Here is a 21405-nt window from a genome sequence, read left to right as displayed (position 1 = left end):
GCATTCCTTTACTATTCATAGCACAGCAGTCATACTTATCTTAAGTACACATAAAAGGAGGCAGTTTCACTTGCAGCTGCAGTTCCCCTAGAGTGTTTGCGTATTTACAGGACCATTTGTAACAAATCTTTTTGAAATGTTGAAGACCAATTGTTAGACATAGCAGGCAGAGTCCTGGCTAACCTTAGTTGCGGAACTCCATTGAAATGAGTGGGATTGCTCTAGTATAATTGAGAGAAGAAAGTGGCCCTATGTTCTTCTAAGTGGCCCCATCTTGCAAACAGGCATTTGAACCCCTATGCTGGTGCAGAGCCAATTAGGCTCTGTGGGCACAAGCATCTGCTCCCAGAGATCCAATTGCAGGATCAGGATCTTAAGTTCTAAAGAAAGTCACAGAAGAAAACATTTACATGATTGTTATCCTGTTGATTGTGTAAACTTCTTGGACTAAATTCATCCCTAGCATATTAATGCCTTTAAGTCAGGGGCAGCTACACAAGAATGACTTTGGGCCTTTTCAGCTTTTATAAGTGAGCAATATTTTGCTTCTATTGTTGGCAGAAAGCCAGGATATTTAAACAAAATGAACTGTGATTAAAAACAAAGCATCTGAAAAATTTCCATCAAAATAAGTTGACTCAGTATTAGTAGAAAGATGGCACATTTTGAAACATTGCATTTGCAAAACTATTTTTAATGTTTATTCTGCTGTTCAATATTCCCTTAAGTACAATATATTTTTAAAGGGCACACTCGCAAGTAATTTTTAGAAATGAATTTGAATTCAAAAAGTTTTTCCCATAAATTATTTTGCAGACCAAATGAATGCTGCTCATGCGTGCTTTGACATCACCTAAGAAATGTTGAAGTTAACATTATATAGTGATATAACTAATAAAAACATGGCATTTTCCTGTTATGTAAATTAAAATTCCATAAAACTCAGACTAATATCTGCTGCTCCTTTCATTATTCATCTCATGAATACATATTACAAAGGTAACCCCTGTTTATTGGCATTTTGATACATGCTTTACACTTGGTACCTCATCAGAGAGCATTATATGAAATATTTTTCATTTGTTTTGACTGCCATAAACTTTCTTTTGTATAAAAAGCATGGGTCTCCAGCACATATGCAGCTGAAGGAAAGCAGTCTTACATTTCACATCAAACAATAAAACTCAACATGCCGAAAATATATGCAAAGTTATGTTCTTATCTCCATTGTAAATACAAGCCAACAACTTCACATGCATGGCTACATTGCAAAGAATTGTTTGAGTTACATTAGGAATAATATTATCTCACCAATAACAATTAACAAGACTTTAATCCATTCCCTCTGAGCTCTTAATTTCAACAACCAAAATGCCATCATGGCAGAAGAGAGCAGACAAATCTTTTTTCTTGACTCCATTAGGTAATTTGTATTGTCTAACAAAGCTTCTGGATATGAAACCATGTTCGTCCATCCTACGTCCATGCTGAGCTTTGATCAGGAGCCAGCCTTCAAAAGTCTGAATGATGATATCTTCAGGACAGAACTGCACAACATCCAGTAAGACCTGAAAGCTGGGTTTGCCTTCCTCCGTGCTGTCCTTCTCTGCTGTATCCATACTTTTTGCTGCATGTCTGCTTCTCACCTCAGCTGTGGATGGGCCTGGCAAAGCATATAAAGAGTGATCCAACTTGCATGCTTCCAGATCTTGGACAGCAAACTGCTCCTGATAACGTACAGGAGTTTCCAGCCAGTGTCTTGTAACTATTCCTTCCATTGCTCAGGCAGAAATATGAGTTACTGCTTTCTGATAGCCAGTGAAAGCAGGAGAGTCAGACTGGCGTAGTGAGCTCTTTCCAGTTGCATGCCTACTCCCAGACTAGTTTATCAGTTGATGTAGCCTTTCATTTTTAGCACTGGCAGAGCTTAACACTTAATTGAACATGATTCATGTCCATGAGACATGCCTCATCTTTTTATACATTGACAATAGAGCACTATTTTTAGGGCATGTGTCTTCAGTTGCTTTGGCAGTTTTTATGCATACACTAACCAGTAAAAATGAAATTTTATTGCACTTCTTGTTCTTCGCGCATTAACCTGTTTGTTGTTATGAGGAAACAAGGTCTTTTTAAAGGTTCTTTTACTTGTCTAGAAAGGAGTGTGATGTTCTTTCTGTTTCTCAAGGGAAACTACTACAGTAGCTGTAAAAGCTATATTTCTTCTTGCTGAATTATAGAAATTATTTGGGGCAGGAGGACTCAAGCTGTTTGAGGATGTGAGAAAAGCAAATTTGGGTCTGGTTTCACTAGAAAGTTATCAGGTGCCTCTAAAGTTGTGGCAAAGATTTTGCAGGAGCCAAACTCTGAGTGCTCGTGAGAAAGTTACTTGTGGGCTGTTGGCTGTCCCTTCCCAACTGAAAGGTAACTGTGATGCTGACTCAGCAGTTAGAGATCTTGGTGGCATAGTGGGAGTGGCCTGTGATTTGAGTCTGGCACTGTGATGGCGTCTGAGTCTGCAGCTACAGACTGTAGCTCAGACTCAAGAGCCTGAATTAGCCCTGTAATTTCATAGTAAAAATGACAGTAGAAATAAACACTTGCTTGAGTGTTGGGCAAATTGCAAAAATGACTCACTTGGTTCTTATCAACTCATAGACTTTAAGGCCAGAAGGGATCGATACGATCATCTAGTCTGAACTTCCTGCACATTGCAGGCCACAGAACCTCATCCACCCACTCCTGTAATAGACCCCTAGCCTCTGGCTGAGTTTCTGAAGTCCTCAAACCATGATTTAAAGAGGTCAAGCTACAGAGAATCGGCTATTTACACTAGTTTAAACCGGCAAGTGACCTGTGCCCCATGCTGCAGAGAAAGGTGAAAAAAACCCAGGGTCTCAGCAAATCTGACCTAGGGGAAAATTCTTTCCTGACCCCAAGTATGGCGATCAGTTAGACCCTGAGCATGTGGGCAAGACCACCGAGCCAGACACCTGGGAAAGAATTCTCTGTAGTAACTCAGAGCCATGTAGTGTTCCATCATCAGGTGTTGGAGATACTGGCTACTAGCAGTTGCAGATTGGCCACACACCATTGTAAGCAGTCTCTCATCACACTATCCCCTCCATAAACTTATCAAGCTGAGTCTTTAAGCCACTTAAGTTTTTTTGCCCTCACTGCTCCCCTTGGAAGGCTTTTCCAGAATTTCACTCCTCTCGTGGTTAGAAACCTTCATCTAATTTCAAGCCTAAACTTATTGATGCCCAGTTTATATCCACTTGTTCTTGTGTCCACACTGGTGCTTAACTTAAATAACTCCTTCATCTTTCTTAAATATGTAGAGCCCTGCATGGATACACAATTCATATCCTCAGATGTGGCTATAAAGCAGTTATTCGTGGAGCTGTAGGGCTGTAACGACAGCCAGTGAGACCAGCAGGGCCATGGCCAGTGACAGGGCCAGGAACCACAGCAGCGAAAGTATCAGCATGTCAGGCTACTGCTCACAGGAGCCAGTGCACAGCCCAGGCAGCTCCAACATGCTGCTGCTTTCGCGGCTGTGGTTTTTCCCCGTAGATGCTCCAGCCCCAGAATACCCACGGAGTTGGTGCCTATGAGCACCCACTGGCAGCTCCCTGCCCCAGCTCACCTCCGCCTCCTCTCTTGAGCACACTTCTCCCCCTAGCTTGCCATCGCGAATTCCACTAGTAACCTTTCTCCAGTCTGACAGTTCACCTTTCAGTATGACCCATTATAGTGTCCCCACTAACAAGTTCCTTATCCATCTTTCAATTCTCATATCAATCCCCATCGTCTCGAATTTAACTAATAATTTCCAATGTGGAACTCTGTCAAATTCCTTATTGAAATCCAGATAGATTAGATCTACTTCATTTCCTTTGTCTAAAAAATCAGTTATCTTCTCAAAGAAGCAGATCAGGTACGTCTGGCATGATCTACCTTTTGTAAAATCGTGTTGTATTTTATCTCAATTAGCATTTACCTCTAGGTCCTTAATGACTTTCTCTTTCAAAATTTGTTCCAAGATCTTGCATACAATTGAGGTCAAACTAACAGACCCGTAGTTTCCTGGGTCACTTTTTTCCTTTCTTAAAAATAGATGCTATATTAGCAATTCTCCAGGCACAGGGTACAACCCCTGAGTTTACAGAATCATTAAAAATCCTTGCTATTGGTCTTGCAATTTCATGTGCTAGTTCCTGTAATATTCTTGGATGGAGATTATCCAGGCCTTCTGATTTGGTCCCATGAAACTGTTTGAGTTTGACTTCCACCTCAGATGTGGTAATTTCTACTTCCATACCCTCATTTCCATTAGCCACCCTGCCACTATCGCTAAGCTCCTCATTAACCCTATTAAAATGGAGGCAAAGTATTTGTTTAGGTGTGGGCAATTCCTAGATTATCTTTAATCTCCGCTCCCTCCTCAGTGTTTAGTGGTCTCACTTCTTCTTTCATTGTTTTCCTTTTATTTATATGGCTATAGAACCTTTTACTTTTGGTTTAATTTCCTTTGCAAGGTCCAATTCTGGTTGGGTTTTGGCAGTTCTCACTTTTCCCCTACAGTTTGACCTCCAAGAGGTAGCTTCTTGGCAGAGTGCAAGACTTCAGATGTGTTAAAGAGACTTTCAACTGTCAGGACCAGTGTTAGCCCCTTGATCCCCACAGCAGTGTAGCAAGGTCCCAGAGGGCCCATGTGCAAGAATAGGTTGGGGCCCCATTCCAGATTCTAAGACTTGCTCCTCTCCAGTTCCAAATCAGCCCCATCCAGTGTCCCAGCACCTCCCTAGCTTCCCTCCCCCAACCCCATGGTCCCCCTACAGATCATCAGCTCTCTCTGTATCCCGCTCATTCCTTCCAGTTCTGATCCAGGATCTCCCCAGCACTCCTTCAATCTCACTCCAGCCTCCTTCAATTCAGCCCTCAGCTCTCCCAGCTCTGATCCAATCACCCCATGCAGGCCCATTTAGCTCCCCTTCTGACCCTCACTTCCCTAATCCCTTGCCCTTGGTCCCCTACTGCTCTGCTCTAACCCTCTTCACCCATCCTCAACAGCTCTGATCCAACCCCCCAGTTTCTACCTGGTTCTGCTCTAACCACCTGCCCCCCACCCTCAACTGCTATGTAGCCCCCCCATTCCTCCATCGCAACACTCCCCAGTTCCCCTCCACTCCCCCACACTATGCAAAGAGGCTGATGATTTTACCTTGCTCTCTGTCTCTTGGTGGGGGGTGAGGGGAGGATGCGTTTCCCATATCTGGTCCCCCTTGTGTGCAGATGCTGCAATTTCCCCCACACCTTCTCTGTTCATCCTTCCCTGCTGCTCACACCTGGGGTGCCCCATCCCAGCCACCTCTGGACACTGCTTTCCCCCAGTGACCCCTCTCCGCTGTGGTGTGGTGGCATGGCTCAGCTTCTGCTGGGCTAGTGGTGGCATGAGCGAGGATATGCGTGTGTGGCTAGATGTGAGTGCTCTTCACTCTGGTTGGGTGCCCATCACCTTTTGGGCCCTGGGGTGACTGCATCATTTGCACCATTGTAGCTATTCCACAGCATCCGTTCTCTCTGGGGTTTGCTGACTTGGGTCTGTGGCCTAGAGATCACAAGTGAATCTGGGTATGGATTGCGGCTGATAACCTTTCCAATCTCCCTGCTGCTCAGTGGCCTAAGAGAGGATAAGCCCTGGAAAGTATTAATAGTTTTCTTAATGAGCCCAAGGGGAAATATGCAGTTGATGTGAAAGAAAAAAGTCCAGATCTTTAAGTCATTAAGAAAAGTGTCCATATCTGTTTTTGCTGTCTGCTCAGGAAAATCTCTGTAGTGGAGTTTAGTAAGAAAAAGCAGTATAAACTGTGGAAACTGATGACTAAAGTGTTTGTTTCCTTGAATAGCAGTAATGCTGGGGATTACGAACTAAATGGTACTCTTTTTTTGGCTTTTGTTCTGTGGAGTTCTCTTTGCCTTGTCTCTTCCTCTTTCCTCATAATGAAAACAGCAAGCAAGCCTGCATGTGATCTCTGAAAGTTAATGGACTGCAGAGACATCAAGAAACAAACATTCCTATTTCAATAGCTATCACAAAAGAATCTGTCCCCTCCCCTCCCCTCCCCCCTCTTTTTCTTTTTTTTTAACAAGAAACCCTTGCAGATTACACATATAAACTAACTGACTGGAGAGGAGAGGATTTCTTAGTCATTATGCTTGCTGGGGTTGCTATTTTATTTTCGGAAAATGTGAAGCCTGATTTGCTTGTTAAGGAAATTGTTTAGAGGCTGGTCATTAATGGTTCAGGCTGACTTTGATCAATATTAACTCAATTCAATGAATGCTTATGCCTACTGTGGGAAGGGATCGACTCTGCTTCTTTATTAGAAATCTGGGTACTCTTTTGGAAAACTGTCCAGCACATAATGCTGTGCTTTTAGGATGTGATTCTAATTGTATGGTTTATGAGAACATTAGCAGAAGCTATCTGGAACCTCACCCATTATCCTCTAAACAGCTGTTTTGTCTTTTACAAACCAGTGACTCAACCAATGGAGGAATTTTAACCCTCATGTGAGGTAATACACTTGGTTGGTTGTCCTTAACCAGACTGGACAGGTGTTGTGTCCTTAAAAATCATTAAATTATTTACATTTATTGGCCACAAGTCTTATTATTCCTACTGGGTTCTGTTCTCTGATAGTTTCATTTAGCTCACTTTAGTTCTGTGCTCTGTTCATTAACCTGCTCTATATTGACACTCTCAGGCCTCCTCCCTTTTTTTAAAAAAAAAAGCTACAAATGTTTTCTGGCAAGAATGGGCTAACTCTAGGGAGACTCTTTCTTTGAGGCAACTTGGTGGATTGCTGAAGTTTTAATGAAAAATGTCAGTACATACTCTGTAAGACACAATTCTGTCTGTTTTTAACCACATAAAGTTCTGTTTCAGAGTAGCAGCTGTGTTAGTCTGTATTCGCAAAAAGAAAAGGAGGACTTGTGGCACCTTAGTTAGTCTCTAAGGTGCCACAGGTAATCCTTTTCTTTTTATAAAGTTCTGTTAGTTCCTAGACCTTTAAATATCTTCTGTCAAACATACTGGAAACAACATGTATGAACTAATTAGTGAGTGATGGTTTGAATTCCCTTTAAATACACAAATTAGGCAAGGCTATATAGGTGTTACTAGGATCACCCATCATGTTCCATAGTTAGAGACTGGCAGCCTATCTTGTCTACCCCTAACATCTTTCTTTTCCACCTCCCATCTTGGTCTTCCCACATCTTAGTTTCTTCTCTACCCTCTGTCCTCCATCCTAGGCCTCAGGAGCTCCCTCTTTCGTACCTCTTGGTTGTTGTCAGCCAGGAAGCACACCTCACTTCTTGAGACTACACATTAAACTTGACACACAAAGATCCCAGGAGCTTAGAATATTATTTCAGGCTTAAAAAATTAGAAGCATACCTGGAGCTACAGATACAAGGGCTGTCAAAGTTTTATTTTTATTCTTCACAGTTCAAAAAAACCTGATACATTTCAGCCCACTAGTGTAATAAAAGCTAATTGTTGGGTCATTAAGCCAGTGGCAACCCTAAAACTGATTTTTACCGAGTAAGATGTCTCTGCTCTCTAGTGAGTGAGGCTGATATTGCACACCTAGTGTTGTGGTGTGTAGCCTCATTTTCTTAAAAGCAAGGCATTTTAGAGGAGAATTTCAAAGGCACAAAGAGCAGTTAGGTGCATAATTCCCACTGAAAGTCAGTGGGAGTTAAGTCCCTAAACTTCCATTTGTGCTTTTGAAAATCTCCTTCATCATTCTACTAGGAGATCTTTAGTCTAAATATACATATGTAATCCAGGTTACAGCTCTATTGTGACACTATTAGGGTTGCCAACTTTTTAATCACACAAAACCCAGTACTCTTGCCCCTTCCCTGAAGCCCCGCCCCTTTCCCAAGGCCCCGCCCCCTCAGCTCACTCCACCCTCCTCCCTCCATCACTCGCTCTCCCCCACCCTCACTCACTTTCACCAGGCTGGAGTAGGGGGTTGGGGTGTAGGAGTGGGTGAGGGCTGCAGCTGGCTGCAGGCTCTGGGGTGGGGCCAGGAATGAGGGGTTTGGAGTGAATGAGGGGGCTCCGGGCTGGGGCAGAGGGTTGGGGTGAGAGAGGGGGTGAGGGGTGTGGGCTCTAGGAAGGAGTTGGGGTTCAGGAGAGGGCTCAGGGCTGGGGCAGGGAGTAGGGGTGCAGGAGGAGGTGTGGGGTGCAGGCTCTGGGAGGGAGGTAGGGTACAGGAAGGGGTTCCAACCTGGGGCAGAGGGTTGGGGTGCAGGAGAGGGTGCAGGGTGCAGGCTCTAGGAAGGAGTTGGGGTGTAGGAGGGATCTCAGGGCTGGGGCAGGGGTTGGGGTGTTGGCTCTGGGAGAGAGGTAGGATACGGGAGGGTGTTCCAACCTGGGGCAAGGGGTTCGTGTGCGGGAGGGGGTTCAGGGTGCAGGCTCCAGCCAGGTGGCACTTACCTCAGGCAGCTCCTCAGTATGTCCCTCTGGCTCCTAGGCGGAGCAGTCGGGGGCTCCGCACACTGCCCACACCCACAGGCACCGGTCCTGCAGCTCCCATTGTCTGTGGTTCCCAGCCAATGAGAGCTGCAGAGCCAGCACTCGAGGCAGGGCACATGGAACCTCTGTGGCCGCCCCTGAGCCTAGGAGCTGGACATGCTGGCCGCTTCACCGCTGACCAGACTTTTAGTCGAAAACCGGTCGCCTGACAACCCTGGACACGATGTATAATACCTGTATATGTAGGTTTCAGAGTAACAGCCGTGTTAGTCTGTATTCGCAAAAAGAAAAGGAGTACTTGTGGCACCTTAGAGACTAACCCATTTATTTGAGCATGAGCTTTCGTGAGCTACAGCTCACTTCAGAGTTTTCCAAGTATTTGGTATAAGAAAGTCTGAGCATTGAGGGTAAAAGTCAGCTGGTTTGGGGGTAGGCAGTCCTTAGCCTTTTAACTGATAACAAGACTTATTAAAATGGTTATATCAGCAGTAACTGTCAAGAGGAAGACTGGTTGTCTGCAACCACCCCTTTTTTGGCATGATTGCATTTTGCAGACCTCAATGAGAGAAAGTATTTGGGGAGAACAAAACTACTTTTATTGCAGTGAGTTAGCACTCCTGTTAAGGTAACAAAGCTCGCAGCTTTTACTATTATTCTTTGTATTATGGTAGCACCTAAAGGCCACAAATGAGATTGTGGCACCACTGTGCTAGGCAGTGAACATACATAATAAGCGACAGTCTCTATCCCAAAGAGTTACAATCTAAATAGAAAAAACAAAGAGCGGAAGGGAAAATTGAAGCACAGAGAGATGAAGTGACTTGCTCATGTTCACACAGCAGGTCAGTGGCCAAGACAAGGATAGAACCCAGGCTTTCTGTCCACCACTCCAAAGCCTTCACAAGTGTTTTCCTCAGCTCACAATTAAGCCGTAATTGATTATTTGCTATAACGTCCTGGTGTGGTTGGTGATGAAGTATTTGTTACACCCATGGGTGAAAGTAAGTCGAGTGACTTACCGGTACGCTGGGGCCAGCTCTGGCCCCCGGAAGGGGTGGGGCCTAGGGTGGAAGGGGCGGGGCTAAGGGGGTCAGAGCCAGCCCCAGCCCACCCTGTAAGGTAAGTGCCCCTACTCCTTCTGCTCCCTGCCCCCACTGGGGTAGCAGCAGCAGCAGCCCAGGGCTCCGGGGGCTATTTAAAGGTCCCGGGGCTCCCCTGCTTCTACTGCCCCGTCCTTCAAATTAGCTGCCGGAGCCCTGGGGAAGTGGCGGGGCTCCAGTGGTTATTTTAAAGGACCAGGGCAGCAGAGGCAGCTGGAGCCCCCGCTACTCCAGGGCTCTGGGGGCTATTTAAAGGGCCTGCAGCTCCCCTGCTTCTGCTGCCCCGGTCCTTTAAATAGCCCCCAGAGGCTCTGAGCCTTGGAGTAGTAGCTGTGGGGCTCCGGCGGCTATTTAAAGAGCTGGGGCAGTAGAAGCAGGGGAGCCCCAGGCCCTTTAAATAGCCGCTGGAGCCCCGCAGCTGCTACCCCAGGGCTCCAGCAGCGGGGCTCTGGAAGCAGTTTAAAGGGCCTGGGGCTCCAGCCATTGCTGGGAGCCCCAGGCCCTTTAAATTGCCCCCTGGGGACAGGGCCGCTTTAGGATTTTTGCCGCCCCAAGCAAAAAACTTTTTGGCCGCCCCCGCTTTCCCCCCCCCAGGCTCCGCCCCAACTCCGCTCCTTCCCAACCCCTTCCCCAAATCCCCAGCCCCGCCTCCTCCCCCGGGCGTGCCGCATCCTCCCCCTCCCCATTGCTTCCTGCGGCTCCCCCCCCCCCCCCCCGGGCAACCCTCAGCCCATCTCACCTCCGCTCTGGCTGCTCCCCTGAACACACCACCACTCCTCTTCTCCCCCCTCCCTCCCAGGGTAGGGAGAGGCAGTTTGCGTTCAGGGGAGGTGGGGGGAGTGCAGGAAATAACGGGGGGGGTTAGAGGAACTGCTGCCCGCCCCAGCTCGCCGCCACTCCGCTTCTCCTCCTTCCCTCCCAGGCTTGCCACGTGAAACAGCTGTTTCGCGTGCGGCAAGCCTGGGAGGGAGGGGGGAGAAGCAGAGCGGCGGCGGCGCGCTCAGAGGAGCAGCTGGAGGGGAGCAGAGGCGAGCTGGGGCGGCGGGGCACATTTCTAGAGTCAGCATGGCCGGCACCGGAATGCCGCCCTTAGAAATGTGTCGCCCCAGTACCTGCTTGTTTTGCTGGTGCCTAGAGCCGGCCCTGCCTGGGGAAGCCAGGCTGCCCCAGGACGGTGCACCAGCTCTTGCCGGTACGCCATACCGGTGCGTACGGGCTTACTTTCACCTCTGGTTACACCCAACTAACAGAGGGTAGAAACTGAGACACAGAAATCAAGTGACTTGCGGAAGACCACACAGATATTCGGTGCAAAACGGGGATTAGAATTTGAGAGTTCCTCATTCCTCTCTTGTATTCAAACCATCATTGCCTCTTTGATAGCACATTTTTATATGGCTTAAATGATATCATGCTGGGTTGGCTTTTTGTAAAACATGTGACAGCGTTTGGATTGGATTACAATTGCCAGACAACAACAACAGCTGTAGAGTACTAAAATCATAGATAAGTGTGTTATGCTGACATCTAGTGTCTGAGAAAAAAAACACACCAGCAAATCAAGATTATTCACTTCACAAGACATTTCTGCAATCTGTTGTGCATTATACATGTACAAGAGGTAATATTAGAGTTAGGTAAAACATTTATAAGGAAAATCAGAACTAGGCAAAATTGCAAGGTTTCAGCTTGAAAATGGACATTTTTTTCAAGCAAATCTAGGCTTCTTTCCAAGAAAAAATGAGTTTCTAGAGTAAAGATGTATTTTGTATTGAAATTACAAGGAAATTAGAGTTACATGAAATATTTGTTAGAAAAAGGAAAACTAGGCAAAATGTCAAGATTTCAACTTGAAAATGGGTCATTTTTCAAGCACAACCAGGATTCTTTCCACGCAAAGATGAGTTTTTAGAATAAAGATGTATTTTGTAATGAAATTGTGGAGAAATGTGTACTTATATCACAGTAGCTATCTTGATAAAACTGTAACTAAAGCAAAATTGGAAGGAGCATCTCGGGGGAAAAGCAAACGTTTTGCTGAAAAATTCCATGAAACAAAGATAGTCTGTTTAGCACAGCTCTAAAAATATATTGGGTTAAGATAGCACTTTGGATACCTAATTTCGCAAAGCGAAATATATACTTTAGTGGTTGCTGAAATGCAGGAACTATCAAAGTAACACTAGGAGACAAGTTAGACGATAAAGTAAAGAATAACTTCTCCAACAAAAGCTAAAGAGGGTGAATTTAAAGAGGAGGAATGTAATTACCCAAAGTAGAATTTGGGCAGAATATTGGGTTTAATATGTTAATCTTACAAAAACTGGTATGGGATGACCACCAGTGACCTCTGCTTTACATGTCACTGTACCTTACCACCATGCAGGGGCTCTAATCCAACACCAACTCAGAAGGGAAGAGTGGCACCTATTGAATCACAGCACTGCTGTCTGTATCACCCCAGTGTTAACTTGAAGTCTTCCATACTTATAGGTTCCAGAGTAGCAGCCGTGTTAGTCTGTATCCGCAAAAAGAAAAGGAGTACCTGTGGCACCTTAGAAACTAACCAATTTATTTGAGCATAAGCTTTTGTGAGCTACAGCCATAATTTGGGAGATCTAATACCAAAGTAATACACAGCGGAACAAGACATCTTTTTGGGTGGAATTTTTGGGACCCAGCTGTGGAATGTAGAAGGAGAAAAACAGAAAACAGTAGTTACATATTTTTGAAAGCAAATAACATTTTTTTCTTAAATGGTCTTATTTGAAAGGCTTTATTCTTTCAAGAGTCTATCACTTTGAACAGCTGTAAATTGCCCATGTAATTGGGTTGGAAAACTGAGTTAGTTCCAAACTCTATTATGTCTGACCGCATGTAATGTTGAAGAATTTCACAGTTTAATAACAATCTACTATCTCTGTCTAATCTGGCATAAACAGATATTGGATGTTTTATTTTACAGGGAATAATGACCTCTTTATTTTTAAAAATGTATTTAAGAGTTTCATCCCCAGCACACAGCATTTATGTCAGATGAAAGATCCCATTGTAACCCTTTCTGTGGCAAGACTTCTCATGCTAACTTTGTTCTAAAGGCTTTTATATATAGCTCATGGGTATGTGTTGTCACTGATTTTTAACTTGCTTGATGTGGCTCTGGGCAAACATGGATGGAGAAAGACAGTGGTGGTGCTAGCCCATTGGGGGCCCTAAGCAGGAATAATTTTTGCCCTCCCCCACAACACATAAGTGAATAGGGGGCCACCTTGAGCTTCTAGGGGCCCTAAGCAATTGTTTAGTATGTTTATGCCTCTAGTGCTGGATCTGGAGAAGGACCTAATCCAATTTGTGGGCTTCCTTAGTGAAACTCTGGAAGGGGCTGTGTCTGCATGACCTCTTGGCAAAGCTGCCCTTTGGGCTTCTGAGTTTGGGGACCTCTAAATAATGTGAACATTAATCTCAGTTTCAATGTTAAGAATGGTTTCAGAGTAGCAGCCGTGTTAGTCTCTATTCGCAAAAAGAAAAGGAGGACTTGTGGTCTTTGCCTTCACAACATCCTCTGGCAAAAAGTTCCAATGCATCCGATGAAGTGAGCTGTAGCTCACGAAAGCTTATGCTCAAATAAATTGGTTAGTCTCTAAGGTGCCACAAGTACTCCTTTCCTTTTAATGTTAAGAATCTAATTTCCTACCCCATTTCAGTGTGAAGATTGCTAAGAAAATATAAACGAATCACAGATTTTCTGTCCCCCTCCCCCAGATATCAAAGGTTAAAACAAACAAAAGGAAGCATTTCTTCACACAACGCACAGTTAGCCTGTGGAACTCTTTGCCAGAGGATGTTGTGAAGGCCAAGACTATAACAGGGTTCAAAAAAGAACTAGATAAATTCATGGAGGATAGGCCCATCAATTGCTATTAGCCGGGATGGGCAGGGATGGTGTCCCTAGTCTCTGTTTGCCAGGCAACAGCGGATGGCTCACTTGATGATTACCTGTTACGTTCATTCCCTCTGGGGCATTGGCCACTATCGGAAGACAGGATACTGGGCTAGATGGACCTTTGGTCTGACCCAGTATGTTCATTCTTATGTTATTTCTAGTTTCCCTTGTATCTTCCCAGGAACAACCCTTGGAACTGACAAAACCCATAACTACATGACTTTTGATCTGTAGGGGTGGGGTGGAGGGCCAGAATAGAAAGAGAGAGGGGGCAACTGAGTCTGGTTGACACCTGAAGATTGGAGGGTAGTGTCTCTGATGGTGGCCAGCTTGCTCCAAGCCAGCTCCTCTACTGAGCAGCCAATATGGCCACCAAAAATTGTCTCAGAGAATAACTCATTAAAAATGACACTATACCATGGGTCTTTTTAACAGTATTTGATTTGATGTGACTTATTTTCTGATGATCTTTAATTCTGTTGCATGTGAGTGCATTTGTGCCTCACCTGGGGTTAGAAAGGTGTTTTTTGAACTAGCTTTGCTATTTTATTAAGAGCAGTGGTAATCTGGCCATCTCTAGCATGAAGAGATATAATAGAGAGGAAATAAGCAATTAAAAGAGAATACTTGCCAGAGGGTTTGAAAGATCTGTCCTGCTACTGAAAGTTAGAATCTAATATACTCTTGCTACACAAACTCTTTTTTTCTCTAGTTAAAAATTAACCACAGTGTTCTAAGAAAAATGCTAGGTTTCAGATTCTGTTCCTTCATTGAAGGTTTGTCTTGATATCTGACAGACATTACTTCAGCCAGTTAGGTTCAATAATGTTGGGTTTAGTTATTTGGAGCCTGATTCTTCTCATGTGAAAATCAAATGGGCATTTTGCTATTCAATAGGAGCTGTAGACTAAGCACACGTTACACTGGAACAGCAAGTTGGGTTTGAATGCTTTGTTAAAGTGATGGAAGTATTGAAATTCTTGTGCTCTGGCGTTTGGTGATTAAGAAGGAAATATCTTTCTGCTGCTTGCAGATTAGGCACTATCTAAAATCTCTAGAGATTAACAGCTGGAAAATCTAGTAGCTACAGCACACAGAGAACATACCAAAATGTAATTATCATAAACAAAAGCTGATCTCACTCTTGTGTGAAGGACTGTTTGTGGATAAAATTAAAGAGACATAGGTTTAAACAGCCATCGGGAAGTGCATTGAAGTGTTTGTCAAGCTATTTATTTGGAGGAAATAAACTCTACTCATTTACTGAATTTCTAGATCTAAAGTATAAAAAAGGAGGAGTCCTTGTGGCACCTTAGAGACTAACAAATTTATTTGGGCATAAGCTTTCGTGGGCTATAACCCACTTCATCAGATACATGGAGTGACAAATACAGTAGGCAGATATAAATATATAGAACTTGAAAAGATGGGAGTTGCCTTACCAAGTGGGGGGTCAGTGCTAACGAGGCCAATTCAGTCAGGGTGGATGTGGCCCATTCCCAACAGTTGACAAGAAAGTGTGAGTATCAACAGATGGAAAATTACTTTTTGTAGTGACCTAGCCACTACCAGTCTTTATTCAGGCCTAATTTGATGGTGTCAAGTTTGCAAATTAATTCCAGTTCTGCCGTTTCTCGTTGATGTCTTTTTTTGAAGTTTTTTTGTTAAATAACCACTTTTAAGTCTGTTATTGAGTGTCCAGGGAGATTGAAGTGCTCTCCTACTGGTTTTTGAATGTTACAATTCTTGATGTCTGATTTGTGTCCATTTATTGTTTTGCGTAGAGACTGTCCGGTTTGGCCAATGTACATGGCAGAGGGGCATTGCTGGCACATGATGGCATATATCACATTGATAGATGTGCAGGTGAACAAACCCTGATGGTGTGGCTGATGTGGTTAGGTCCTATGATGGTGTCCCTTGAATAGATATGCGGACAGAGTTGGGAATGGGGTTTGTGCAGGGATTGGTTCCTGGGTTAGCATTTCTGATGTGTGGTGTGTGGTTGCTGGTGAGTATTTGCTTCAGGTTGGAGGGCTGTCTGTAAGCAAGGACTGGCCTGTTTCCCAAGGGATCATCCTTCAGGATAGGTTGTAGATCCTTGATGTTGCGCTGGAGAGGTTTTATTTGGGGGCTGTAGGTGATGGCTAGTGGCGTTCTGTTACTTTCTTTGTTGGGCCTGTCCTGTAGTATGTTTTTCACTGTAGTACACTGATGTGTCAGAGGGGCTTAATATTTCAGACAAAGGCAGTGCATCTGTTCATCTGTAGTGGAGATTTCTATTATAACACTAGTACCAACACCGCAGTCATAACTGAGCAGGCACTTTATAAAGCGTAAGAAAAATTCCCTATTTATCTTCTTATTTGGTCAGGAAGTTTTGAGAGCTATCTATGGTAGTTGCTAGGTATGTGCTGGTGCTGAATCAATAGGACAGCTCTACTGATCTTCAGTGTAAAGAAGGCTGGTTACACTAGCAAATGTTTGTGACTGTGGCCATTGGACACTTTTGCCAGGCTAAACAAAGCCACCAGTTCAATGAATCCTGCAACAAAAAGCAGTATTGTATCCCCTGTAATCCGGTCTCACTGTTGAAACCGGAACCAGTACTGCAAGACACCTTTTTTTTTTTTTTTTTTTAGCATCAAGATGTCGTGACAGTTCCTTCAAGGTGTCATCAAACATTCTTCTGCCCCCAGCATAGCCAGAATGTGTAGACCTAAAGCAGTGGATCATGAATGCTCAGCCCACAAATCTTTCAGGCTGGAGGCTGGCATGTCAGTCTGGAAGGAATCCAACTACTGAACCAATGATAATAATGGCTCACCCAGTAACTGCCTAAAGAAAGGAGGCAACTGCCATGATATGTTAAACATTTACTTTCATGAAATGCTTGCTGTGGTTAGCTAACAATTACTTTCTGAAATGAGAAAATACACAGTTGGATATGAACCTAGTCTGGGAATTAGTTTCTACAAGGAGGAGCACAGTTTGTGCAACCTATAACTTGCAGGTTAAATGCCAGAGACTGGATGGGCCAGGGGTTGATACTTGGATAGAAGGGATATGTCTACACTGCAATTAAACACCCGTGGCTGGCCTGTGCCAGCTGACTCAGGCTTGTGGGGCTTGGGCTAAAGGGCTCTTTAATTGTGGTGTAGATGTTTGGTCTTGGGCTCCAGGACCATGCAAAGGTGGGAGGGTCCCAAGTCATTTGGTACAGGCCAGCCTCGGATGTCTACTTTGAGGTATAGATATTCCCTTGGTAACCAGTTTAGCATCAAGACCAGGCTGAGTTGGTAGTGACCAAAACCTGTTACCTTCATATGGTTCTTTGGTGGCCTATATGAAATACATTGGTATTATCTATCAAGTTCCGAGTGAACCTATGTTCACATCACAAAACCATTACCACAAACAGTAAGAAAGCCATGATTGAGCAGACATGAGTTCTCTCACTCTGTCCTCTTTGCTGCCAAAATCTGGCCCCTAATTCACAAGTTGCTAGCTCCTTTAGTACTGGAGTAAGGACACTGTTCACTTGCTAAGATCTTATTAATTCCTGCAAGTCTATAATGAGAGACAGGTTGTAAAGTCTAAACTCAGAAACTATTAACACCCTTTTTGGTAAATAGAGTTAAAATTGTACAGCCAAATTCTGATTTATACCTCCTCCAGCCCTGATGAGTTTAATGGGGTTGTGCAGAGTGTAAGACAGTGCAGAATTTAACCCTTGTACCCTACAGAAGGGTAGCTTGGTTATGTTAAGTAGAAGCATGTTAAATTAGGCTTTGGCCTAATCTAGGTTAAATATAGAGGAGTATGGGAAATGGAGTTTGTTAGTGTGAGTAAAAGTGAGAGATAAATTGGAGACAGTGAGATTGGAAAACTGAAGTTAGGAAGGACTTGACCCAGGGTTATGTCACTGTTATGTTTTGGGTATAACTGGTTTTAGCAAGGTTTTTAATGAGTGTTTTAAGAATTTTGAATGTTTTATTAAAATGCTATCTATACTGATAGACTGGGAAGGACACTGGTGAAGATGTTAATGTAAATAATGTGTAATGTAAAGAGCCAATAACGAGGTGGCAGAAATGTAGATATGGTAATGTTAATTAGTATTATAATGGGTTATAAAAAGGAGTAGCCTTGCAAAATTGGGGAGAGCTCCAATTAACATCAAAAGGATACTGTTAAGTTACAAGGTTAAAAGCCTACACTTCATTTTGTTGTCAGTCAATAGATCACCCATTGCTACACCATTCCATCTATGAATGTGAGTATAATTGTGTTACCTGTGTAAATGGTAACTGTATGCCTGTTTGTTTAAGTAATTATTTTTCAGTTAAATAAAGTTTGGTTCTGTCATTCAAAATGTCATCCAGGGTCCTCTACTAAATTAAATGGTCTGTAACCAATCTAGAGGCTCAAACCTGAAAACTTATGTTTGGTTTATTGCATCCTTAGCGCTAACAATTCAATATTAATTGGGAACAATTAAAATTCATATGATATATTAAGAAAAAATGTACAATCAAGCATGTTATGGGATGAAGACTAAAAGAACATATGCCTCAGGATGCAGGGAGACTCAGGGTATGTCTACACTGAAATTAAAAACCCATGGCTGCCCCATGCCAGCTGACTAGGGCTTGGGCTCACAGAGTTGTTTAATTGCAGTGTAGGCTTCCGGGCTTGAGCCCTAGCCCAAAAATCTATATTGCAATTAAACAGCCCATTAGCCCGAGCCCCTTAGCCTGAGTCAGCTGGCCTGGACCCCCATTGCGCCTTGAGGGGAACGATCACGTCCCTCGATCTGCTGGCAATGCCCCTATGTATACATCCCAAAATGCCATTGGCCTTCTTGGGAACAAGGGCACACTGTTGACTCATATCCAGCTTCTCGTCCACTGTAATCCCTAGGTCGTTTTCTGCAGAACTGCTGCTGAGCCATTCGGTCCCTAGTCTGTAGCGGTGCATTGGATTCTTCCGTCCTAAGTGCAGGACTCTGCACTTGTCCTTGTTGAACCTCATCAGATTTCTTTTGGCCCAATCCTCTCATTTTTCTAGGTCCCTCTGTATCCTATCCCTACCCTCCAGCGTATCTACCATTCCTGCCAGTTTAGTGTCATCTGCAAACTTGCTGAGGGTGCAATCCACACCATCCTCCAGATCATTTATGAAGATATTGAACAAAAACGGCCTGAGGACTGACCCTTGGGGCACTCCACTTGATACCGGCTGCCAACTAGACATGGAGCCATTGATCACTACCCGTTGAGCCCGACAATCTAGTCAACTTTCTTTCCACCTTATAGTCCATTCATCCAGCCCATACTTCTTTAACTTGCTGGCAAGAATACTGTGGGAGACCATGTCAAAAGCTTTGCTAAAGTCAAGGAACAACACGTCCACCGCTTTCCCCTCATTCACAGAGCCAGTTATCTCGTCACAGAAGGCAATTAGATTAGTCAGGCATGACTTGCCCTTGGTGAATCCATGCTGACTGTTCCTGATCACTTTCCTCTCCTCTAAGTGCTTCAGAATTGATTCCTTGAGGACCTGCTCCATGATTTTTCCAGGGACTGAGGTGAGGCTGACTGGCCTGTAGTTCCCAGGATCCTCCTTCTTCCTTTTTTTAAAGATGGGCACTACATTAGCCTTTTTCCAGTCGTCTGGGACTTCCCCGGATCGCCATGAGTTTTCAAAGATAATGGCCAATGGCTCTGCAATCACATCCGCCAGCTCCTTTAGGACTCTCGGATGCAGCGCATCCGGCCCCATGGACTTGTGCTCGTCCAGCTTTTCTAAATAGTCCCGAACCACTTCTTTCTCTAGAGAGGGCTGGTCACCTCCTCCCCATGCTGTGCTGCCCAGTGCAGTAGTGTGGGAGCTGACCTTGTTCGTGAAGACAGAGGCAAAAAAAGCATTGAGGACATTAGCTTTTTCCACATCCTCTGTCACTAGGTTGCCTCCATCCTTCAGTAAGGGGCCCACACTTTCCTTGACTTTCTTCTTGTTGCTAACATACCTGAAGAAACCCTTCTTGTTACTCTTAACATCTCTTGCTAGCTGCACGTCCAGGTATGATTTGGCCTTCCTGATTTCACTCCTGCATCCCCGAGCAATATTTTTATACTCTTCCCTGGTCATTTGTCCAATCTTCCACTTCTTGTAAGCTTCCTTTTTGTGTTCAAGATCAGCAAGGATTTCACTGTTAAGCCAAGCTGGTTGCCTGCCATATTTACTGTTCTTTCTACACATCGGGATGGTTTGTCCCTGTAACCTCAATAAAGATTCTTTAAAATACAGCCAGCTCTCCTGGACTCCTTTCCCCCTCATGTTATTCTCCCAGGGGATCCTGCCCATCAGTTCCCTGAGGGAGTCAAAGTCTGCTTTTCTGAAGTCCAGGGTCCGTATTCTGCTGCTCTCGTTTCTTCTCTGTGTCAGGATCCTGAACTCAACCATCTCATGGTCACTGCCTCCCAGGTTCCCATCCACTTTAGCTTAGGTTTGTGAGCAGCAGGTCAAGAAGAGCTCTGCCCCTCGTTGGTTCCTCCAGCACTTGCACCAGGAAATTGTCCCCTACCCTTTCCAAAAACTTCTTGGATTGTCTGTGCACCGCTGTATTGCTCTCCCAGAAGATATCAGGGTGATTGAAGTCTCCCATGAGAACCAGGGCCTGCGATCTAGTAACTTCCGTGAGTTGCCGGAAGCAAGCCTCGTCCACTTCATCCCCCTGGTCCGGTGGTCTATAGCAGACTCCCACTATGACATCTCCCTTGTTGCTCACTCTTCTAAACTTAATCCAGAGACACTCAGGTTTTTCTGCAGTTTCATACTTGAGCTCTGAGCTCCCAGACTGCTCCCTTACATATAGTGCAATTCCCCCACCTTTTCTGCCTTTTTCTGTGTCCAGTTTTGGGCCCCACACTACAAGAAGAATGTGGAAAAATTGGAAAACATCCAGCGGAGGGCAACAAAAATGATTATGGGGCTGGAGCACATGACTTATGAGGAGAGGCTGAGGGAAATGGAATTGTTTAATCTGCGGAAGAGAAGAATGAGGGGGGATTTGATAGCTGCTTTCAGCTACCTGAAATAGGGTTCCAAAGAGGATGGCTCTAGACTGTTCTCAGTGGTAGCAGATGACAGAACAAGGAGTAATGGTCTCAAGTTGCAGTGGGGGAGGTTTAGGTTGGATATTAGGAAAAACTTTTTCACTAGGAGGGTGGTGAAACACTGGAATGCGCTATCTAGGGAGGTGGTGGAATCTCCTTCCTTAGATATTTTTAAGGTCAGGCTTGAGAATGCCCTGGCTGGGATGATTTAGTTGGGGATTGGTCCTGGTGAGGTCCCTTCCAACCCTGGTATTCTATGATTCTATGAGATGAGGCCTCACCAATGTCGAATAGAGGGGAATGATCATGTCCCTCAATCTGCTGGCAATGCCCCTACTTATACACGCTTTCTATCCACCTTATGGTCCATTCATCCAGCCCATACTTCTTTTAACTTGCTGGCAAGAATACTTGGGAGACTGTGTCAAAAGCTTTGCTAAAGTCTGTGGTCATACAGAATAAAGCAATTTAGAGAAATCACTGTAATAGATAATAAAAATACTGGCAGAACTCATGTCAGCCTTCACTGTGGCCTCTAAGCAATGATCAAAATCAATACTTGTGTTGAATTCAACTTCCAGAGCCTGGTGACATAAACCACTTTTTCCATAGCTTGTTATTAACTAGCAGCACAGCTTTTTCTTCCTTACCACGGCAACCGTCCTTCCAGTACATTTTTACCAC

At 44.3% G+C, this 21405-nt stretch overlaps 1 protein-coding gene across 1 annotated transcript; it reads right to left on the bottom strand.

Annotated features, from left to right (window-relative positions):
* Positions 1-804: 804 nt before the first annotated feature.
* Positions 805-2117, bottom strand: HSPB3 (heat shock protein family B (small) member 3). Its single transcript, XM_084629132.1, has one exon. The coding sequence runs from the start codon at positions 1776-1778 to the stop codon at positions 1332-1334; it is 447 nt and encodes a 148-aa protein (XP_084485258.1). The 5' UTR covers positions 1779-2117; the 3' UTR covers positions 805-1331.
* Between the last annotated feature and the right edge of the window lie 19288 nt (positions 2118-21405).

This window comes from Lepidochelys olivacea (assembly GCF_965140295.1).
Source record: "Lepidochelys olivacea isolate rLepOli2 genome assembly, chromosome: 5".
NCBI classification, from domain to species: domain Eukaryota; kingdom Metazoa; phylum Chordata; order Testudines; family Cheloniidae; genus Lepidochelys; species Lepidochelys olivacea.
Note: the sequence above shows the minus strand (reverse complement) of the source record. Positions and strands in the feature narration are given on the sequence as shown.